This window comes from Ambystoma mexicanum, chromosome 3p, assembly GCF_040938575.1.
Source record: "Ambystoma mexicanum isolate Mex_15411 chromosome 3p, UKY_AmexF1_1, whole genome shotgun sequence".
In the NCBI taxonomy this organism is placed as follows: Eukaryota; Metazoa; Chordata; class Amphibia; order Caudata; family Ambystomatidae; genus Ambystoma; species Ambystoma mexicanum.
Window position 1 is genome coordinate 777390365 of NC_090925.1, and position 24718 is coordinate 777415082.

Consider the following 24718-nt stretch of genomic DNA (forward strand, 5'->3'; position numbering starts at 1 on the left):
TCACTCATTATCAAGTTGCGGAGACCAGGGCTAGAGACAGGATTGTGAAGGCGGCAAATATGAAAGGGAAACTTGATTACCATCATCATAAAATCCTTTCCTTCCCAGATCTGTTATTTGTGCTAGAAAGGAAAAGTAGGAGATTGAATGTACTCAAGAAATCTTTCCTGGAGTAGGAGCTGGACTTCTTTGCCTTCTTACAATGTGTGGGCCCATCCCTTTACCCCCTATTGGTTGTTTTTGTTCAGGGTTTAGTCTGAGAAGCTGATTCTTCAATTAGGTAATGGCCTTGGGTTTTGGTACTGCGGTTCTGTGAAGGTTTAATTGCCGCCTGTGCAATCAGCAGCATCTTGGCTCTTATTGTATTGCAAAAGGCAATCTTGCACTGTTCCTCGTTTCCCATTGTGCATTTGTCCTGGCGTTCCTTCAGAGCTGCTAACCCACCACGTGGGCATACTTCTGCATCTTTGTCTTTCTGTAGGTAACACACACTAGTGTTTAGTCTTGCTGTTGTGAATTTGCAGTGCAGGCTGAAATGTTTCAAAGCGGTTTGGGCTGTCCTCAGGTTTGTGGTGTTCTGTACCACGTATTAATTGAGTGTTCCATGTTGGCGGTGCCTCCTGACACATGTAGTCCCTTAAGTCTTTCTCCTCTGCTAGGACCTGCTTAAAGGAGTTACCTCGTTCCCTGAGTGCTAGTGAGGCCACTGGGTTCAATCTCAACCGCCTTCAGGGAGAGGTATCGGGTAGCGGCTGGGACAGGCCCCTCCCTAATGGCCTGCTACTGCGGCAAGTTAATGTGGGGAGTTGGTAGAACTCTTCCAAACTGAGAAGGCTGAAGAATATTGAAATTGAGTTTGGAGAGAACTGTTTTGGACATAGAAAAGTTATGATAAAGGATGGGACCAGTTAAGTGCTATGTAAAGGTGGTTTATCACAACAGTGATTATGAGGGAAATCAGTGTTATTGTGATCTTGTTAATATTAGGGATAACCTTATAAGGGTTTGATTGAGGTATATGTTGTTAGCACAAAGGTTGTCTCTGGAGTCAAGGCTGGTACCACGGTCGCGGGAGCATCCCTTGCTCCTGCGTATCGGCCTAAGCTTGCCCTGTGTACCATTGACATCTACTGCAAGACACTTGTGCTATTGTTCGTGGTCTTAGGCTCTCTTCCTCGAAGGTTCCGTGGGTCTGGGATGAAAAGGGCAAGGTCACTTCTCTTCTCGCCACCCTCTTGATTCCTGCTGCCTTTCTCCTTCTCTTGAACTGCCGCGCCTGCTTAGCCGTCTCGTCGTGCTGTCTGATGTGTTCATTGTGTGCTCTCAGGCTCCACCTTTTATCCCTGTGGGGAAGGAAAAGGACCGTCAGGTGTGCGTGATTCTGATTAATTGCCTGACTTTGCCTGGCCCTTGTATTGGGACATGTCGGGTAGAAAGTTTTTGTTTTAAATCCGTTGTCCTTTGTATTGTGCGAAAGTGTCCGTATTGGAAACGGGGGGCGGCAGTGGTTTTGAATATCCTACGAGAGAGGATGGGGAAAAGGTGTCGAAGGAAGGGGGCTACCGCATCTCACCCATCAGTGTCCCACTGCCACTCCCTGAGGACCCCTCCCCCCCACCCCCTCCAGGTGATCCTCCCTCACTGTTCCACCCCCAGGAACTGGATCCAATAGCGATGGCCGTTTCCTGGCCATCTTCATGACAGATCCCCGGGAACTAGCTAGAGAGACACCTTCAGGTTTCTCACAGCAGCCTCTGCAAAACAGGTCTTCAGAGGGCAAGCCTCCCTCTCTCACGCTTCCCGCTGCATGGCCTCCTCAATTAAGGCTTCTGGAGGCAGAGACCCTCTCAGGACCAGCTACTGCTCTGTTCACATTGGACCCGGCATCTTCTCCCTCCTCCAGTTTCTGCTTCTGCTTCTTAAATTGCTCTCTCTGCTCACTAATGGCCTGCACCTGAGGTTGCCTTTTAAGCCTCCCAGTCTCCCTCATGTGTGGGTCATTCTCACTAACAAGCTGCACTCGGCAGCCTTGTTCCTATATAGCCCTCTTCTTCGTTCCAGGACTACAGGGATTATGGGACTTGGAAGTCCCGAATGAAAAAGTTAGTTTTCCTACCTCGATTTCCGGTCTTGAACTAATTTCTGTTCCCCATAATATTCTTTCAAGGAATATCATAAGGATCAATCACAAGATAGGCTATATAGAGGAATAAAGCTCTTAAGAGTTTGAATTGTTAGTATTCACAAACTTCTTTTCACTGTACCTTTGGGAGTTAGGGGAGCTTCTAGCTCTAAAGTCTCCAGGGTTTTAGAAGGGTTTTCATTTTTCTCATTGCCTAGGGGTACATGATTGTTTTTACCCATATTAAAATGTCCAACTTGGGGAACTAAAACATTATGACAGCAAGCCCTTTCATACTTTGTTATTGAGGAAATGTCCTCCTTAGAGGAAGACAACTACGATGTCTCACCCCACGGAGTCCTCTTATTCTCCTGGGTACTTTCTCCGCTCAGGTGATCCTCCTCCAGAATACCACACCCAAGGTCAGGATCAGAAAGTGCGTGCCTTTTTCCTGGCCACCTGGGAGGAGACTTTAGGCAGAGGTTTAGTGAGGATTCCGTAGGATACATCACAACCCCTTGTTGTTCAGTTTCTAGTGTGAGGGTCAGCTTGGAATGCTTTGGACACAAGGACGGCTTTTAAGTTACTGAATACTTGACACAGACAGATCTTTAGTTTTAGTTTCTAGGCAGGGAAATTCCTCTGCAGAATAGGGTAGAGAGGCGTTTTTAATAAAATGGCTGATTTTGAGAATATCATAACCTTGTGTCCGCCTCTCATTCCTGACTTGTCACAGCACCCAGAGAGGGGTTGGGAAACCAGGAGGCTTACTGGGAACCCCAAGGAACCTTGCCACACTGAGACACGGGTATGGGACCCGCCCACAGTAAAAAGTGACATCAAGAGTCCTCTTCTTGGCAGTCGCTGGTGGAGAGGGAGACCAGGGATGCCTAGATCACGGAAGAAGGAAAGAAGTCCATATAAAGGGGTCTGCGACACAAGAGAAAGAAGTCCATTTGTAGGGGTCTGGGACCAAAGAGAGAAACCCATACAATGGGTCCTGGCACCCAACAAAGAGATGCAGTCCCTGGCAGACTGGAAAACCAGGGCTGCTTGATCACAAGAGAGAAAAAGAGACCCATGGCAAGGGGGTCTGGGACCCAAGAAAAGAAATACCTGGCAGGACAGTGAACCGGGTATAGGTTTCTCCCACTCTGTGCTTCCTCTCAAGACTTCTTACCAGCAGTATTCTTCCGTCGCGGGAACGTTGTCCTGCTCCTACATGGATGAAAATCCAGAATACACAATGTATCGGGGTTGTCCGCTTTTATGTTCTGGTTCTTCACCCCTGTCCAATCAGCACCCTGCTTTCCATACGTTTCACGTGAATTCTTATGGGAGTCGTCTCCCCCTACAATCAGTTTCTCTGTGCCTGCCCTCCAGGATGCCTCTGTGCGTCTGAGGCACTGTTTTTTTTGCCACATGTGAGGAAACTATTGTTCCGACACCCTTGGAAGTGATCCCAGACCGATATAGGTAGTGAAGTCGTTGCATGCTTGTCAGGAATAACTCCTTTGCGCTGCACGGTCATCTTGCTTCCCTCTGTGACTGTTCCATTGTCTTGTCTCCGTGTCCTGTTCGATGTACACTGCGGTGCATCTGGTCTGAGGTGTACCCACCACTGTCTCCCCTTGAGGCTACGTCTGTCTTGTTTTCGTCCAATGGTATGTCCTTGCCTCTGGCCTCATTCCCATATCCTATGGGATTGTGGACCTCGTACTCTATCGGTCTCCCGACATCACAGGGAGTCATTCTCTTTGCACTGTGAAGAGTCTGAGAGAGAACAGGGTAAGCTAGAAATACCCCCTGGTGTTGCTGAACATTGTGAAAAGTAGCCGGGAGAAGGGAGTCATTCTCCTGGCATTTTGAAGTGCTGGACAAAGACCAGGAGAAGAAAGACATGTGCCCTGGCATTGAGAAAACTACAGAGAAACTTGAGAAAGGTCCAGAGGAAGTGAGTTGGCCCCATACAATTCTGGAGATACTAGACCTTTTGTTCAATGTTCCTTGCTGGAACCCCAACCCAAGGAAACCTTTTGAGACTTTTGATTTGCAGTTGTTGAGAACATTTCATTTTTGCATCCTCTGCAAGTGAACTTTGATTGTAATCCAGAAGAAGGGAGCCATTCTTCTGGACCAAGAAGACCATCCCCTTTTCCTTGGTCATAGTCTAAAGGTTGAAAATAGGTTTTGGACACAGGACAGTGAACTCTTTTGCTTTAGACTGAAATCCTGACAGACTCCTTAGTATTAGTTGGGGGCAGGGAAACTCCTCTTAGAACTACAGTCAGATAGGGTTTTCTCTTTTATTTTCTCACTAATAAAAGTTTATAGCCAAAAGCATACCACCTGTGTGTCGGTCTCCTACTACTGCACCCTTACAGGTCTTAGTGGCCCTTTCCTAGTGCAGCACTGTTTGGAGGGTATCCCCAGACCGGGGAAAAGTGCACAGTCTACTGAAGATTAAATAAACCATGTAACAGGTTTTATTTACTAATCATTTCCTGTTGCAATATATTTCATCAACATCCAATTAATAACCACGTTTTAGTATTTTATTTATGCTAAATTTAGGGCTTATTCGTAACGCTGTCTCAGATTTCCCTATTTAAACATTTATATACTATTCCTACAAGTGGGGCTTTCCATATCGCCCTCGTACTGATCACTAGTTTCCTGGTAAACAAAATTGGTTCTAACATCTAATGTGCCTGCAGTGTTTCAGTGTGAGTGCAGTATTTGTTACAGTAGCCATAGTCTTCCATCTTACTCCTCGATTAATGTTGAAATACAGTATGGCTACATCAGGGGCAAGGCAGAAGGCCCTTTAAGTGTGAAAATAGGTATGAGGAGTGTCTGCAGAACATATTGTCCATGACTGGCGTAAAGACTGGAGGGGGGTTCTGTACTTCCGCACTCTATATGGTAGAGAAGAGGCACAGAGGACCCCAGCCAAGATTCTCTATTATTGGTACGTGGTTGAGCAATCAAGGCCTAGCTTCTCAGGAGGTGATGCAGGCTGGTTCCTAAGTACAGTGTAGTCCCCAAGCCCCCACAAAGGAATGTCCACACACTGTATTAGTTAAAACAGTCTTTATATAATTAAGTTCAAGGTTATATACAATCACAATAACTCACTTTGTGCTTAGTTAATCTATAATGGCAAATATACACAGTTCTATGTGGTACCACAATTATTATCAGATCTCATTATAGTGCATCAACTATACTCTGGTTAAATGTCATACAGATCATTCAATAAAGGTAACCAACACTAGACATAGGAGCAAAGCAGTTGGTTAGAACAATTGGCAGAATACTGGCCCCTACCAACTAGGCACAATTCTGTGTGGAGATCCCCCCCCCACCTGGGCAACCTTTAAAGTAAAGATATATCATAAGCCCAGTCCATATATTGTTCTATAAGTCTTATTTCCTTATAAAATAGTTCTACATCCCCAATGTACCTGGAATAGCAGAGTTTGTCGTCGACAGATCCTTCTTGAGCGGCTCCCTTTAAAGCAGGAGCCACGCATCGTCGCGATCCCACGAGGAAAAGGGTTGGATGACGATGGGGAGGTGGCAGCTTCGTTCCGAGCGGTGCTCAGCGACGACGGAGCGTTGACGTCCTGCAAGTAAGAGGTGTGCAGGGCACCTCGGTGACAATAGTTCAGGACCGCAAAGAGTTTGAAGAACTGTAGCCCAGCAAGGGCGTCAAGTCGTCTGCGTCTCTGTGGTCTTTAGGTGGCGGGAAACCCACCAGCGGATGCTCCTCGGCCCATCGGCGGCCTCGACTTTCTCCGGCGGGACAAAGCGGTTGACTGTGCAGGCGAGAGCGTCCTTGGATCAAATGTTACTTAGGCAAAGGGAGCACAACGGCTCCGGTCGGCGACGGCGCTCGTCGACGGTGATGGACAACAGTATCCGGGCCCTTCTCTTTGTGATTCCACGACAGTCCCGGTTTCCGGTCGGCAGCCTGTCGTAGGTCTGTCTACCAGGGAGCACTGGCAAAGATTAGCAGTGCACTATGGTCCCTCGTAGCTCGGGAAGAGGGCGCCTAACTAGGTCCTCTCTGGGTCAGTCCTTGGAGACACAGCAGCTTTCAGATCGACGAAGTAGAGCAGCAGCAAGACTTCTCTTCCAGCAGGGCTTCAAGGTTAAGCTTCAGTTTTACTCCAGTTACTCTTCGTAGTGGACTTCAGCTTCTGAACACGAATTCTAGGAGTGAGAGGCCCCCAGATATACTAGTTGGTCTTCCATTCATTCTGCTGGGTCACACTCAGGCAACCAACCGGTCAGAAGGGCATTCATGCAGGCAACCAATCAGGTGCATAGTGCATTCTGGCCATTCACTTCTCTCCAGTTATGTGTATTGGGACAAGTACCCAGCCATTCAACACTCCACACCGCATTCATACCAGTTTCGGGCAGGGCAGTCTCAGTCATTGTGTCAAACATCAGATACTAGACATCCACAACACAGAATGCATATTCGTCACAGACTCCATTCACACAGGTCCCAGCCACAGGGTGTACCCAAAACATACAGTCACTGGGAACGCTCCAGCCAGTCTGACCTGGACTTCACAACAACACCATATATGAAACTTCCACCCAACAGCCAGTCAGGGGGAAGGGACGGAGTCAGGGCTTCCCAGGACTTTTGGAAAACAAGGTAACAGGTAATAGAAAGCAAGAGGCCACAGGGGCCATCTTGTTTCCTATCAGGAATCAACTGATTCCAGTGGATGGGCCTGGGCATCCCCAAAATGGAGGATACTCGGAGCACCTGTCAAATTCAGCATGGAGCTGCTACCAGCCCATACCCTGCTCTGTGGGCCACACACAGGTGCCCAAAACATACCCTAGGGGCACAGGGTTGTACCCCCACCCATGGGTGCCATAAGGGTATCCCAAGGGTCTGTACACCAAACCAAAAGAGAGCTGCACCGCCAGGAGTCACACATGAACTCCTGAACGGAAAACACGACCGAACACACGATAAAGAAGAGTAAAAGACAAGGATACGGAGGCCCTGTCACCCCGATGGATTTCCAGCATCACAACTGGTACAGCCAGGGTCAACTTACTTGCATACAAGCAGTTCTAGCTGCGCTGATGCTTTGGTCATGTCACTAAATACATGAACATGTCCACTCTCTCCTCACATCTCTGACGTCTCTAAGAAGTCACACTACTAGCTGCGCCTCCTCAGAGGTATTTTTCCTTTCCTCCCCCCCCCCCCAGAAGCTCACTGTCTCCAGATCTCTGGTTCTCTCTTGGTTGGACTACTGCAACAGCCTCTTTCTAAACCTGCCTGCTTCTAGTCTCTGCCCTCTGCAACTCATCCAGAACATGACTGCAAAACTTGTCATTGGCCTCAAGCCAAGGGATCCTATCTCTCCAGGACTGAAATCTCTGATATGATGATGGCGATTTCTTTCTAAGTGGGCGCTCGCTTTGTTCTTTATTGTGTGGAGGTTTAGTTGTCCGATGCACGTGTTGCGTTGTTTATGTTGGTAAGGTTCCAAATCCCATACATCTATTGACCATCAAAGAGATGGCAGTGTTTGTCATACTTTGAACTTTGAATCCTGAATGGAGCTCTTGTGTGCAGAGCTGCGCCTGTGAGTGGCCGTGTGTGCAAGTACTGGCCCCTTAAGCGTTTTGAATCACGAGGCTCCGCCCACAGGAAGCGGAATAAAAAAGGAGTGGGCTGTCGCCTTTGCGGCGTTAAGCCCGAGCCACTCAAGGGCGAGCTATTGACTATGAGGACTGTTTCACTGTTTGCTGCTTTGCTGGCCGCTTTTTAAGAAACCAGAAGAGAAGTGGCCCAAACAAACGGCGGCAGCATATAACGTGGTGCTTCTCTCGGCCAAAAAGACATAAAGAAACAAAGTCCGGCAAGATCGAGGAGTGGCAGTAAAACTTGTTGCTGCCTGATAAGAAAGCGGGGACATAGCGATCCTATACTAAATGTGAAGAAACAGCCACATATAAGGAAGAGACGGTAAACTCATACAAAGAAAAAACTGTTCGAGTGTGAAAAGGGTGATTGTATAGCTGGGAACGATTAACTCTGTTGCGACTGGGGTGCTGCCTTAAATGAGCCATATGCAGAAATAATATAAAAACCATGCTGCCCACTAAGTAGAAGAAGGGCAAAAACCTATCACAGAGTACACCATTCGCCGAAATTGTCATTATTGCAATAGACATACAGAGCGAGTGGGATACTGCGGGAGTAAACTCCTTTGATCCCGTCCGTTTCTAGCAAAATGACTTGGCGCTCCAACGGTGGAGAGGATTTCTACCTGCCTGATTGTGTCTCAGGGTGGGGCATAGAGGCAGTTTGCTACAAATCTCACAAAAAACTGCCCAGTGCACTCAGAGGGCTCTTCTCAAGAAGTGACTGACTTAAAATCGTTCAAACAACGCCTGCACTTAGAAAGTTGAAATGAAACTGCGCAGTACGAGAGATATGGATAGAGAAGGGGATGGGTCATACCTTAGTGGAAGTCACGAAGCAGATACCTCCGTAAACCCACATACTCAGGGAAACCCAATCTTAAACACCCCCTAGCAAATTCAAGCATTAATACATGCAGAAGAATTACCTGCACACCTGGCGGACAGCCACAAGAAGAAGAACCTTAGTGCTGCAATAACAAACAAATGGAAACAGGGTCTAGAGTATACCACAACAATGAAAAGAATTAAACAAAAAATAGAAAATCACTTTGGGAAAAAATGACACAAAAGTCAGTGAGTCGAAGGAGAGTCACTTATCCTTTGGGAAAATCCGAGGCATTCTCAAACCCCTTCCTCCAGCACGGAAATCTTCATATCACCAGTAAATCTGGGGAACGAAGCTACGATACCAAATGAGGGGGAAAAGGTGGTAGCATCAACACACTCAGTCACCTGAAAATGCAGGACAAACTTCAAATGAACAAAGGGACATAGTCATCATGAAGATGCCAAAATAAAAACAGATCCAAACACAGAAACACTGAAACCCTTAAACTTTGTTCTCAACTCACTGGTTTCAGTCTTTGAAATGCTAAAAATGGATGTACAATCACAAAATAGGACACTCTTAGAGATGACAAAAGAAATCGCACTTTGTGATTCATCCCTAGTTGGCTTGGTGGCGGCAACCAACACAAACCTGACCCTACCGCTTCGATATTTAAAGCTAGAAATGGTAAAACAAGGACTTGATATATCCTCCATTCAACAAAGCCTGATGGAAAAAAATGATATGGAAAAACAAAACAACAAACTACTAGAAGAGGTTCTCTCTGTACTGAAAGAAAATGGGAAACCAAACCAAGCAGAAAGAACTGCAGAGAAGATCCAAGAATATTCATTAGACGACACACCGCTCTCAGACTCGGTGCTGGAAGAATTTCGAAGGGTCGCAAATGTAGTAGAAGGAGAAATGGAAACTGAAGAGTGTGTTCAAAAATCGCAACCAGAAAAAGCAAACGGGAAAGAAAATGGAAACAACTCCAGACTGGCAGCATCCCTGTGATCAGACCTCAAGAGGCAGGAGGAAAATGAGGAAACGTCTCGCACGAAGAGAGAGGTCAAAATCAATGCATCCTAAAACAAAGAAAAACCGAAAGAAAGGGCTGAAAGACAACAAAAATGGAAAGAGTAAACCCTCAGACAAACCTTAAAACCATTGGAAACAGGGTGAAACAGGAAAGTACAATATGTAATATTAAAGATTTACAAACCCCCTCAGGAAAAAATAAGATACGCAAAGAAAAGAGAAATCAGAAGCAAATTGAAAACAACCTTGAAAAGATCAAAACAGGAAAAAGCAATAAAACGGAAGAAACTGTAGCAATCACAAAAGCAAGTATTGGTCTGCAAACTGAGAATGAGGCAGAGGCGAGCCACAATTCAAGGACAAAAACAGAGGAGAATGCTTGTAAAGATCAACCAAAGTTAGGGAAACTACAAACCAGTAAACAATTGGATGGCGCCTCTCAAAGAAACCTTAAAACAAAAGCAATAAAATGAGCCCCTATCTTCTTGAAAAAAGATCTTCAGCCAAAAAAAAAAAAAGAAAAATCATGTAAATAATATCGCCACAGCACAGTGCGATAATAACATAAAAATTGCTCCTATCTTTGAAACCATGAAACAGAAGATCGGCAAGGACCTTAGTGTACCACCGTTGAGCCAAATCCCTGCCACAATCTTGATGGAAACAAAACTTTCTGTAACAAATGAAAACAAAACTCATAATGTTGAACGGAAATCAGTAAAATTAAACAGCCCAGGATTTCACAATGATGCCCGTCCAATAACACAGACGCCTTCCAAAACCAGCGAATACCAGAAACAAAATAAGTTAAAAAATCATATCATCCAAAGGGTTTGGCTGAGATTGCGTTCCAATCCAGGGCAACATAAATCACTGAGTCGTGCAGTAATACTGAGCATAAAATCTTCATTGTTTAGCATCTGAAGACATAGAGAGTGTGAAATTTCCAATGTCGCATGACCCCTTCCTGGTGGAACTGATACTTACCTCCGAGAATGCAAAAAATGTCATGTTACAAGAGTCTGTGGAGCTAGAATCCTATGGGCTGGAGGTTTCATGTAACGATACAGAAAGAAATACTACCATCAACCATCAGAATACCCCAATACTAAAAAATAAGGGAAGGGAAAACTTAAATGAACTGCACCTAATGGAAGGGGGAAGCAAAGAGATAGAACCAGATACAAAAGAAAATACTCTTACGCTTCTTCCAGAAATCCTTTCACATGTACTGCAGAAACTAGGATTGGGCACGCAGCGACTTTAGAAAAGATGATTTAAATGTGTTCAGTTGGAATTCGTGGGGTTCCAGCTCTATTAGAGCAAAAGAAACACAGGCACATTTATTTAATCAGGGTGATGCTGTTCTACTACAAGAAACCTGGTTGGTGAACCCTTTAAGCATTGAAAAGTACACAGTTATTTGCCTACCAGCATTACAAAAATCATTAGGACGACCATCAGGGGGTTTGCTCATAGCTCTCAAGAATCAAATTTTCAAAAACCTAGTGGAAATATGGAAAAATCCCCTAGGTATTCATGCATGTAGAGCAGAAATAAACCTACAAGAGAAACCTTCAACTTGGGTGTTGATAAACATATACTGGAACCCTGCCAGCTCAAAATTAGACATTTTTCGAGAAAATCTGGGCCTACTACTGGAAGCAGTGAAAGTGAATTCAGCCTCTAGCAATATTATCTTGGCGGGAGATTTTAACACAGACTGTCTATATCCACAGAAGGGAGAGGCATATCACTTGAATGTTGGGAAGATAAGCAGGGGAAAAATGTGGCAGGAACTTATGGAACGATGGGACCTCAGAATGGTCAATAGCAAACAAGAAGGAGATCAAGGAGCATATAAAACATGGCATAGAGGGAAGTCCCCTCTATATTTTTGTATTTAAGTATTTTTGTATCCAAGAACTTGCACGCATCGCCATCCGTTCTTACTCTAAAACGGGAAGAAGGCAGTGACCACAGCAGACTCGAGCTCTCGTTCCAAAACATTCTAGGAACAAAAATGGAAAGAGAAACTCAGAACTTAGAGGGGAAAAAAGGGAAAATCAGAGTCATGAAATATAAAGATGGGGGATTTAAGCTCAACAAGCGCTTAAAAGAGGTTCCTGAATATATCTGGAAACTGGAATGTGACCCGAAGAGTTTTACTAAATTTCTCTGGGCAACACTTTTGCCCAGAGATTTAGTGGAGAGAAACAAACAAAAACATCTTCATGCCTTTGATGAGCCAACACAAAAGAAAAAGAGAGCATAGGAAAACCCTGCGAGAAATTAAGAAAACAGGGTATCCGGCAGAACAACTGAAAATAGAAATAAAAAGAGAGAAAATAAAGTATACATTTTTTATTTTATTTTTAAAAACAATTTTATTAATTTTATTCAAACACCAAATAACAAACCAAACTAAATTTAAAGTGGATACATAACTTGCTCACAAATACACATACATTGTTACATTCTCGCTCACTGTATTTTTCTGTCCCTTCCCCCTCCCGAGCCTACTTTCTCACATTACTAGTCTCCACCTCTTGTGGTGGGGAGTCTTCTTCTGCCGGCTTATTGAGTCATCATCACCTGGTGCATCATACGAAGGCCCAAACAGTTCTGCTATTAGTTGCCTCCAACCCGATAGGGCTCCAGCTTCTCCCTCTATGTCCCCTCTACACGCTTCCTGCCATGCCACTGTTTCTGCCTCTGCCCACTTCTGCAAGTTCCTCCACCACCTCTCCACTTTGGGCTTATGACACGCGTTCCAACCCATTGCAATCCTTCTATTCGCCAGAACATACGCCAGATCTTTCAATTTACTTACATTTTTAAGCTTCTGCGATCTGGGGAACCCTCCCAACAAATAAGCCCACACAGTATCCACCTTCATACAGATTCCCTTGTCTTCCATTTTCTGTGCTATGTCTCTCCAATATTTCGCTATCAGTGGGCATGCCCAGAACATATGTACCATTCCTGCATTTTCCTCATTACATTTGGGGCACACTTGGCTTCCGGCGTTCTTAAATTTAGCTATCTTTAGTGGCGTCAGGTATTCTCTGTGAGTTATATACAACTGTATCTGTTGCAACCTAGCATTTTTCGATACTTTTTTATGATACCCTTGTGCCCTTTCCCACATCCCGTCACTCATCAGGTCCCCTACTACTTCCTCCCAGTCCAGTCTAAGTTGCACCACTTCCTTGCCCACTTGAGTCATCATCATCTCGTACACTCTAGACGTTTCATACCCCCTTTCTGCTATATCATATATCATATCATATCTAGTGTGGTGTCCGGTTCCTCTGCCAGTTCCACCTCGGACCAGGTATCTTTAATTTTTTGCACCATCCCATGATACGTAATATATTGCCCGGCACTCAACCCAGTTTGTTCCACCAGCTCCTCGAATTCCAATATTTTCCCTTCTTGCCACACATCCCCCAACGTTGCTATTCCCACCGGTTCCCATTACTTCCTAATCATTAACCTTAGTTGCTTTTCTGTTCCTGTCACTGTGACCAGTGGGATTTGCGAGGGGCATGGGGCCGGCTTGTCCATCAACCGGCACGCCCTCTGCCACATCCCCCACCCAAGACCCAACATCCCCGGAAGAACTCCCAACTCCCACTTGGGTAACCATATCATTTCTCTCAGGAAATATGGGGCGCAATCTCCTTGATGCAGCCCATGTTCTAAGGGAAGCTCCGCAGAGAACCATTTGGCTACATGTTGCAATTGACTCGCTACATGATATACTTCCCAGTTTGGTAACTTAATGCCCCCTTTCTCATGCAGATTTTGGAGTTTCCAAACGGCTACCCTGTTCCTCATCCCGTGCCATAGAAATTCCCTGCATATGCTGTCCAACCTTGTGAAGAATTTCCGGGGTATGAAGTATGGGATGTTCGCAAAGCAATGCAACAGTTGGGGCAATGCCACCATCTTGAGCATCGCCCCTCGCCCCATCATTGCCAAGGGGAGTTTCACCCAGAACTTCATGCTGTTTTCCAGATTCTTAACCGTTCTTTCTGTATTATGCCTGTGTTCGGCTTCTACCGTGTGTTATATGTCTACCCCAAGATATCTAAAGTTTGTGACCTCCCACGGTATCTGTAAAACTGGCAAATTCTCCGCCGAGAGCCCTCTATATCTGCCCAGCGGGAACATACAGGATTTACTGGGGTTCACAGCTATACCTGAAAGTTCTGCAAACCTCTTCATCACTTCCAATTTATACTGAAGATTCTCCTCTGGGTAGCGCAAATACAAGAACATATCATCTGCATATAGTGAAATTAAATGTGGTGTATCCCCGACGACAATGCCTATTGCATCATATTGCTGCTTTAAATAAATCGCCAGAGGTTCCAAAGCCAGGATATACAACATGGGGGACCAGGGGCATCCCTGTCTGGTTCCTCTACCAAGTTGCTACCTTTCAGAGATCACAGTTCCTGTCTTCACTCTCGCTAGTGGCACGCTATATAGGAGTTCTACCCAGATATCCTGGCCCCATACCGTAATTGGCTAGGGCCGCCTTCAACCAGGGCCACTTGATCGAGTCAAATGCCTTGATCGCATCCAATGATACTATCGCCATTTCGCTTGTATCTCCTTCAGTATGTTCGACCACTCGATGGAGTCGCCTCAAGTTGTTTGAGATATTTCTATTCGGGACCTATCCTGTCTGATCAGGGTGTATTAATTTATTGATGACCTTCTTTAGTCTGTTTGCCAGAACCGCTGTTAGAATCTTACTATGTTGGTTCAACATCGATAGGGGCCTATAGGATCAGCAGTCACTACCAGGCTTATTGGGCTTGAGGAGTGGTATGATAACCGCTTCGCACAATGATTCCGGTAGTCTCCCAACTTCATATGCTTCATTAAGCATCTCCAGCAGTGGGGGGAGTATCTCTACTTTATATGCCTTATAAAATGTGCTTGTTCCCGGGGTTTTACATGTGGGCAGCTGCCTCACCACTTCTTCTAGCTCCTCTAGGGTGATCGGGTCATCTAGCTCCTCCCTCTCCTTTACACTAATTTGGGGTAGTCCAATATCTTCCAGTATGTCTCCTATCTCCCTCCTGTTGCTCTCTGTCTCATCCCCGTACAAGCGTCTATAATATTCTGCACATTCTTGATTAACCCCCTCTTGCGTTTCCACTATGTCGCCATTGTCTTTCACTATTATTCTGATTGGGGGCATAGGGGTCTTGTTTTTATAGAGCCACGCAAGGAGTCTTCCTGGTTTGTCACCTTCAGCATGTTGTCCCTCTATATACTTTTTATAGTTAAGATTGCATAATATCTCCCAATATCCTGCACATTTCTGCTGCAGGCCCAATGCCATTTCTGTATCTTCCTTAGTGTTACTGCCCCGTTCCAATACCCTTTCCAGTTCCTTTTCAGAGTCCTGTAATTCGGTCAGAATCCCATCCTGCAGTCCTTTAGACTTGGCTATGGCAATTCCTCTCACTACCACTTTAAAGGCTTCCCAGAGTGTGCCCGCTGTCTTAACACTGCCAGTATTTATCTCAAAATAGCTTATTATTTCCTCTCGCATATCCTCCCTGAATACGCTATCTTTAAGCGCCTCTGCACGCAATCGCCATGTGGGTATCCTCCCCCTCAGGGGTCGGTATTGCCACACTAGCATCATTGGCGAGTGGTCTGAGAGGACTCTAGCTTCATATTCCGCCTGCGGTATTTCGGTCAGTAATTCCTGCGTGACAAACACATAGTCCAGTCTTGTGTATAGGCCCTGTGGGGCTGCATAGTGTGAATATTGTCTATCCTGCGGATGACATGTCCTCCATGCATCTGTCAGCCCAAAATCCGCCAATACTGCATGCAGTGCCTTTGCGGCCGGGTGGGTCTAACTATTTTAGTGTCTGATCTGTCTATGTTGGGGTTCAATACACAATTGAAATCTCCCCCCACAATATAGCTCCCCCTACGCTACCACTAAGTTTACTATACAGGGTCCTAAAATACGCAGCCGTGTCCTGGTTCGGGACATAAGTATTTACAATGCAGATCTCTCCATTTTCCACCATCCCGCCATCCGCCTCTACGAATGAGCTCAGCAACTGGAACGGAACGTGGGGCCACCCCTGTGATTACCCCTCTTGCATAGGCAGAATATGTTGCCCCTACTACTGTCCCTCTCCACTTTTTCCGTATCACTTCCTGTTTATCTTGCGTCAAATGAGTTTCTTGTAACAGGGCTATATCCACTTTCTGTCTGCGCAGGTACATCATTACCTTGTTCCGCTTCAGATAACTATTGAGCCCCCTGACGTTCCAAGTGACTATCTTAAGGTCTCCCATGGTTCGTCTCGTTTTCCCTGGGGTGTAGGCTCACCCCATAACTCCTCCCCAACAACAACAAACCACTGCACACAACCCCTTCCCTCCCCCCTCCCCACCCTACCCCAACAGTTGCCCAGCTCCATCCCTGGATCTCAGGCTCCCCCGCGTTTGGGCCTACCCTGGAACCCCGGGCAAGACCCCAGCAGGGTGTCACCGCACTATCGGCGACCTAACTAAACTCTAAATGGGGGATGTAAAGGTTGGTCCTGCAAGGCTCCTTAACAAAGTCATGATCGCAATACTCGCGGTTAATGTGTTTCATCCAGCCTGGTCACACCATTTAGCAAGCTGCTTCAGTGACTATAATCAAGTCCCATAGTCTTAAATTCTGACACCCCCAGGTGCCCCCCTCGCTCATTACCTATCTGCTCCACCTCCTTCTCTCATCCGGACGTCCGACTCCTGGGGGCAACCCTGCGTGTCGAGCCATCCCATAGCTTCGTCCGGAGTTCCAAAAAACAAAGTTCTGTGCTTGTGGAAAACTTTTAGCTTAGTCGGGTAAAGCAACATGTACTTATGTCCCGCTTCTCGCAATCTTCTCTTGACTGCCCAAAGTTCATTCTGCTCCGCTGCACCATCAGGGTATAATCCGGATAAGCCGTTATGTATGCTGCCCCTCTTTGTATTGTCCCACCTTTACGGAAGTGTTCCAGGATCTTTTCCCGATCCCTTTAGTTAAGTATCTTAGCGATCACTGGCCTAGGCGGGCTTCCTGGCGGTGGTTTCCTCGTTAGTGCCCTATGCGCCCTTTCCACCGCAAACCCCTGAGACAGCACTCCTCCAGTGATTTCCTGTAACAACATTGTTTCAATGAACTCCGTGGGGTTATGGCCTTCTGCTCCTTCCGGCAGTCCAACAATACGGATATTATTCCTCCGGGCTCGTCCTTCCGCCTCCTCCGCTCTGTTCTCTAAGTTGCCCACTCGCTGTACCAGGGCGGGAAGTTCCGACCGGTGGGAAGCGCAGACCACCGTGTTCGGGCTCATCTCCTTCTCGAGGTTCTCCGTGCGCTCCACCAGAGACCTAACGTCTTGCCGTAGTAGATTCACATCCTCTTGCACCGCCCCAACCCGGAGCGCCAGCGCTGTTTTCAATTCTGTCACAGCCAGTTCAAACTTGGTCTCCCAAGCCACCTTCAGATCTGTGATCGCATCAAGGACCTCCTGGTTCGTGCCCATGGCGTCCCTGCTCCCAACCGGGGCTCTTTCTTTGCTCCTGGCTCCTTCCTGGCCGGGCGGCGTCTTAGTGTATTTGTCTAATGTGGGCTGCTTACTCTTCAGTCTTGGAGCTTTGTTAGACATAGCGCTGTGACTATGAGTCGTGGGTCAGCCCCTTCACCCGTGGTCTTCAGTCCCAGCAAGGGTAGGTTCTTGCTATCCCCAAAGCCTTAGGGGACCACCCCAGGAGCGCCCCGAGGCCAGCCCCTGGTCACAGGAATGGAGTGTGCTCTCCCACGTAGCTACGTGGTTTCTCTCTCCAGTTCCGATATCACACTGTATTCCGCGTGGCCCTACTGCTCAGCGGCGGTTCCACCTTCCAGTCAAGCAGTCTGCATTCACTGAGACCCCCGGTAGTGGGAGGGGGGGTCCGTTATTAGGCCTTCATTGTGGCCAGACAGGCTTTACAATGCGCCCCAGTCCATTGATCATTCCGTTCGGAGTGTCACTGCCTTCTGGCTGCATTTCCATTTAAATAGCGCTCCGCGTCACGCGTGGGTTCCTGTCCCCTACTTCCACAGCGCTGCGGCTGTCAGCACTACAGAAACATCCACCAACCTCTCTAGCTCTTATTGGACCATGAAGTCTTCGTGTGTTGTGTGTTTCGTGTTGCACTTTCCTTTCCATCCCGTGTTACCGTATCCGCGGCTGCCACTTAATCCCGGGCCGATGATATCTGCTGGATCCCTCAATCGTCTGCGCTCCGCTCTCAGGGCACACCTCCAGCATCTCACAAAACCGTGCTTCATTGTTGCACTGGGGACATTGTCTGAGCAACCATGCCATTAGGCCATTGAACTCTTGCCTCGCTCTCTATGTGCTGATCCTCAGGGGCCCCGCTGCAGCGTCCGCATCATGCTTCTCCAGAGCCCGGGCGCTCCCGACCCGCCCCCCGGGTTTCACCGATTATGTGCCATGGAGGCGGCCCTTTGTCCTGTGGGGCCCAGCCACCATTTTGTCCCCGAGTCCGCACTCAATGGAAGCGATCGTTCGCCTCCGACACTGTGCGCACTCGCCAGGAGGCACTGTTGAGCCCAGCCGTTGGGGCGCCTCTCACTGCCTTAATAGTTCACATAGGCACTCGCGATCGATATGCCTCCTCCGTTCATCAAGGTCCTCGGCTGTGTTGGCCGGGGACCCTCGTTCACTTCAGCCGCCCGGACTAGGCAATGTAATATTTATTTTGTTGCGCTAGCGATCCGCCTCTGCTATTGTCGAACAGAGACCGCTCTTCCATCACAGGGGTGCGCCCCTCGGAGTTTCTTTGTTCTCGGCTGCAGCCATGTTGATGTCCCTTTCACGGCCGGCCTTTCGATACAAAGTATCAATCCGACTGTTCCTCCGCTATAAACGTGCAGCCAGCCTGCTCATGCTCTGCTCTTTGCCTTCCCACGCCTGTACATGCGTTTTGGGCTGATGTTGATCAAAAAAATATGCGTTTCTTGGTCGGATCAAGTAGTCTGATCACGGAGCTCACAGGGATCCCAGCCTATTCCATGGCTGCCAAGCCACGCCCCCCCATAAAGTATAAATCTTAGTCAATCTCACAAAAGGAAATTCGGATGCAAACGGATGGGGAATATGTACTCAAGAGAAGACAACAACAAAAGTTTTTGGGAATCAATGAACCCCTTTGAGGGGGAAGCAGGGAACTCTCTGTGTAACCTAGTGTCTGAAGATGGCTGGGTCGAATACTTAACAGAGACCTACAAGAGCCATAGTACCTGTCACTTTACGATCAAACCAGATACTTCCTGGGACCTCAAGTTTAACGAGGAGGAGATTTATGAAATCATAATTAATTCTTCGACATCCGAAGCTTCGGGATTGAACGTTCTGACCTATCAGACACTCAAAAGTGAACCGGTACTATGGTCAAAACTACTAACCGCACTCTTTGAGGAAATCCTTAAGAAACGGACATTTCCAACCTCTTGGAAAACGGCTTTGGTAATACCGTTCTTCAAAAATGTAGACCGTCGGGCAGCTGCAAATTACAGACCAATAGCGCTGCTCGACATTGAAAGCAAAATATTTATGAAATTATTATTAAATCATGTTTCAAAATGGGTAGAAGATTTTGATATCCTTTCGCGCTTTCAAACAGGATTCCGGAAAGGACACTCGACATCTGTAAATGGTCTGATTCTAAATCTATTGAATGAACAGAGGAAAAGAAAACGCCCCCATTGTATGGAGCTTGGGTTGACCTATCGAAAGCCTTCGATCAAGTAGAACGAGCACTATTCTTGCAAAAATTGCAAAGGTGGGGAATGCCAGAAACACTATTGTCCATCTTAGTGGAACTGTATAGAGAAACAAGCCTAAGAGTTCGGCTTGATGCAATGGGTTACCTCTCAAAATTAATAGAGGTCAATAGGGTCAGACAAGGGTGCCTAGGAGTGCCTCTTTTTTCAATCTGTTCTTAGCAGACATGGGACCCTTCCTAGAACCGGCTGCAATGGCCAGTCCTACCATAAATGGGAGAAAGATCTGTGGCTGGCCTACGCAGATGACATAGTACTACTAGACAGAACACCGATTGGTCTGCAACGGCTGCTTACGAAACTGAATGAGTATGTTGGGATAAATAAACTAACAATCAACCCTGCCAAGTCAAACATCCTCATTTTCAAACATCCTTTGTCAAAAACCAAATACAAAAAATGATACCTGGGGGGCAAAAGTATAAGAGTTGTAGAAACCATAAAATACCTGGGGTACAATGTACATGCCCATCCAGCACAATATAAGGTAGAATCTGAGGTAATGGCCAAGGTTACACAAGCTGGGTCACAAATGATTAAACTGAACTACAAATTCTGTAAATTTTCAATCCTTCCGCTAGTGAAGTACTACCTAGCAAAAGTGGTCCCAGTTATACTCTATGGTCTGGAAGCTAAACCTGGGCTTTGGTCAGTAAACTGGGAACACTTTGATGGTCAACTGTGGAAAAGGGTCTTGGGACTTCCAAGTTGTACATCTACAAAAAGTCTGAGATTCGAGCTGGGCCTAAAGGCGCTGAAGTGTATGGCAGATTGGAAACTCATCTCCCTGTTCCGAGAAATAATCGCAGGGAAAGATGCCTCACATTATGGAGACTTTAGGTCTCAGAGGTTGCAGGGCAAATCATCCCTTCTGACCTCACTTGGGGAAAGGGTAACAAAGGCTCTCATAAGAATAGATCTGGATGAGGAAACTTTGGTCCTTAACCCACTCAAAGTAAAAAAAGAAAACTAGAACTTTCAGACTGGATCGAAACAATAGAGAAAGTAAGATCAGATCCAATCCAAAGTGCATTTTTGAGGGGGGAAAAGTAACTGGGGTGTCTTTCACGCTACCTAAGGACATTTCCAAATAGAAAGCTGCGTTCAAAGTTCCTCAGTTTGAGACTAAACCTTGTCCACTGTGGGGTGGTCCTGGAAAAGCGTAACCAAGGGAAGAAGGCAAAAAAACTGTTCGATCTTCATATACCCTGCCAAACAAACATTAAGGCACTTATTAATGGACTGCGAAGGCTCATGGATACATCGGTCAAGACACTTCAGGAACTTTGTGCGCAGATGAAGGGGCCCCTGAGGGACCCTCGCGTATGGAAACAAGGCACAATCACCGCACACAAACTGATACGCCAGACACAAGGTTGTATTCCCAAAATCTAGGGTTTATAGCGAAGCAAATAGTCTCAGTTGGCCAACTGGTCCCACGCCCTGCGACGTTTTTCTTCCAGACCCTTGGGGGACGCAAGAGAGAGAAATTCGTACAACAGTTACATATATACAAAACAAGCATCTAGTAATAAGTAGTGTCACAACTTATACCGCCCCTACTGCATTTCCTTTGAACTAGGCACGATGATTGACAATGGTGACGAGTATGACACCTTCAAACATTTATTTAGTAACAGTTTGCAATTTTGTAAGCTCACAGACATAAGTCTTTGTTTTAAAGAACACAATGCTTCTGTTTCTACAAGTAAGCTGTGCGTAGGGAGAGACACATTCCAGGCCTTGCTATCTCCTTGTTTCTATTCGTGTACTGGGGGTGAACTTGCTGTCCAGGGCTCTACCGGGCTCAGGAAAGGGGGGCCGCAAAGAAGAGCATAATTCAAGTCCTTTAATGTTCGCTCTAGCATTTCTATTGTGCTTACCCAGACTAGTTGGCACCTGCTGTACTGATTAGAATTCCTTGCTGCTCACTCTCCAAGGATATGCGAGGGAGGGGACCGGCATTTCTGTCCGGGTTACTGCATTATGTTTCAACATGCCACTCGCGGCCAGTGAAGCAGAATAATATTTCAGCAAAGCAGTTTTACATGAGGCAAAAAGGCAATGTTAGAGAAAACAAGAAGAAAACAAAATGGCGATTTCAGTCACCTTAAAATGGCCACACCATGGTTAAGCTTTTCCTACACCTTTCTATTACTAAACACATGAGGCGGTTGGTCTTCGGCCAACAAAGTATAGTGCCTTACGATCGAGGGGGTGTCTATTCTTTTTGGACTGACACAGAGAGGAGGATATTATATCAGACTTCCTGTGGGACAGACTCATATCTGGCACTGATGCCGCACTGACGTCAGCAGCCATTCAGGTGTTAATCAACTGTTAAATAGTCATGTAACATACATAGAAAAAGAGAACAGTCCTCCAAAAATATTGCGCACACGATGGTATGTGTAAAAGATCAAAGTTAAAAAGAACAATTGCCCGGAGAAATTGGCAGGGAAAAATTGGCAGGGTTGGCAAAAAGGGAAAACAATGTTTTACTTTTCCATTCTTTTTTGCTTCTTAACACCGTGTAATATGTTTGTTTTATCTGGTTCTTTTTGTAAAGCTCAGTGAGCCAAAACGAATAAAAAAATAAAAATAAAAAAAAATAAATCTCTGTGCTGGCTCCCAATGACTGCGAGGATTATGTTCAAAACCTGTTGCATTGTCCACAAAGCCTTCTGGGGTCTGGGGCCTCAATACCACTCTCTCTTCCTAAATATCTTCCTTCTGGAGCTCTTCGCTCATCCGCCTCCAACTCCTTCAGGGTCAGTCGGTTCTCCAAGCAACGAGTTGGTGGTAGATCTCTTTCTTCAGCTGGGGCCTCCCTCTGGAACAGCCTCCCTGCCTCCCTGAAACTTGAGGAGAACCATCTCCAGTTCGGGAAGCACCTCAAGACCTTCCTTTTTGCTTCTGCTTTCTCTCCTCTTCTCCCCTGCTGAACTTCTGACTGAAACTGCACTGATCACATGGCTATCCTCTGATCTCGGGCCCAGGTTCCCTCCCCCGCCAGCTTCTCACCTGCACTGACTCCTGGGCAACCCCTGCACTTGGGGGGCTGTTTCTGTATCCCTACAGTCCCCACCAGCTCTTGGCACTTGGATGTCTGCACTTTCCCCTGCACTTGCCACTAGCTGGCTGCACTTTTATTTATTTTATTTATTCTTTACTGTTGATCCTATGTATTGCACTGCCCCCTACCCCCTGCACTTACCCTTTCCCCTCTCCCCTGCACTTGCGCGATCTCAATATAACTTGGCCTAGTAAGATCGTTGTTTTTGTCTTCCCTCGGTTCCTCTTCTTTTGCCTCATTGCGCCTTGAAACACTTGTGTATAGGCACATTATAAATGCCATATCATAACATTTGGAAACAAAAGGGCCTATCCCTCAGCTGTAGTAAAAAGCTTGTGCAGTAAAAGAAAAAGAATTCTGAATTACAGCAGGACAAATTAGTCTCTCACATTTCTATATCTACTGATTGGGATGAATTACCATCATATAGTTTAATTATGGTGACTCTGTGTGGCCTGCAGTGATACTCTACTATGCGCAGTCTTAGCCTTTGACGCTTTCTACGTTCTACACTTCTACTGCCATGGTCATAGTTCACTGCATGAGCTGCAAGCATGGTCTGCAATGCACCATATGTGCAAAACCTGTGGTCTGCACTGCATTTTGTGAACCCTAGGCATGTCCTACAGATAATTATTTGCTCTTTAGTCATGGCCTACAGTTCACTGTATGATCACCAGGCATGGTCTACTGCACATAGTATGATCTTCAGTATTTGCCTCAGTGACAGCATATTCTTCGCGTGATGAAGCTTTTTTTATTTAAAAGAGTAATTGATTCCATGGATATACTAGTATTTTTTTACTGCAGCTGGAAAATAACACTGCCTGCTAGTGCTACTGTTAACATTTGGGCAGTGTCTCCAAGTCCTATATATGTTCCATCCTCTTATTGTCTGTTGCACATACTTTCTTGAGCATGCACACTGCTGTAATAAATAACTTGGCCACATGGATACAAGTTGGGCTACTGGGAGACACCAGACGGTGTTGGAATGAGGAGCCCTGTTAGTGATTTCAATATATTGAGCCCATCACCTGAATCCTGCACTGTCTTTCAATGAGTCCCCTTCTATATTTTGATCTAGACACTGACAGCAATCTGGTGCCAGAATATGGATAGATGCAGCTCCAGTCCGGATCTGGCTGTCCTTTGCAAACCAGACATGCCTTTAGATCATTGTTTTCCATGCTGCTGGTTCAGCCAAAGACATTACTTCCTATGATGAGTATAGTACTGTAACGGATTTCCCTGACTGCTGGCGGTCGACATTGTTTATCGCTTTTCTATAAGAGGTACAGAGTATCCCTAATTTTCCCTCTCCTTGCTGGTCTTTCCTTCCTCATGCTATGGCGGTCGCAGTTGCGTGTCCACCTGGCCAGGATGTGAATTTGCACAGAAAATAATGTGGTGTGGTTGTTGAATATTTGTGTCTCGTCTACAGTTTGACACTGATCCTGATTTCATGAGTCACACGCCCAAGAGAAAACCCAAGGAGAAGACGAAAGACATTAACTTAAAGAAGCTAATTCGACGATTGCACATCACAGAGCCAGCGCACCATGTGCAGAGCCTGCTGGGCTGCAGGTACTATGCATACTGTGTCTGCATCACTAGACTTCTTTCCTCTTCTTTTCCTAACTGTCTCTAGCTGTTCAAAATAAAATTTAAAAATATTATCCATGCGTCATAACATTAAGGCAATTTAGTGAAATGAATAAAAGTACAATGTACCAGGATAAATACTGAAAAATGATGTCATAAAGATAGATAAGGTTGTGTGAAATTCAGCAGTGCTAAAGGACAGGGCACAAGCAACAGTAGCGCAGATCTGTAAACCGATTATATTGTGGGGCACACTAGTTTCTCAGTAACAAGAAAGAAAACCGTGAATACTCTGTCATGTTAGATACCTGCCACTGGCTGAATTTCCTTTTGAGTTTGTTTTTGCATTCAATGCTTTTTATAAGTAATTTTGTAAAATTTAGAGTGCATTTGTTTATAGGGGCAGTTTAGATCGCACTTCAAATCATTAAACCTTTGCTCAGATGGGCAGTGTGGGGAACTCAAGATGGTCATACCACGTAG

General features: G+C 46.1%; 1 protein-coding gene across 5 annotated transcripts in view; it reads left to right on the forward strand.

Annotated features, from left to right (window-relative positions):
* TEP1 (telomerase associated protein 1) overlaps positions 1 to 24718 on the forward strand; it is a 2409067-nt gene that overhangs the window by 308057 nt on the left and 2076292 nt on the right. For all 5 annotated transcript variants that reach the window (XM_069651741.1, XM_069651744.1, XM_069651746.1 and 2 more), the window contains one exon: positions 24075 to 24217. In XM_069651741.1, the coding sequence (XP_069507842.1) occupies positions 24075 to 24217 (143 nt within the window). The remainder of the gene's footprint in view (positions 1 to 24074; positions 24218 to 24718) is intronic.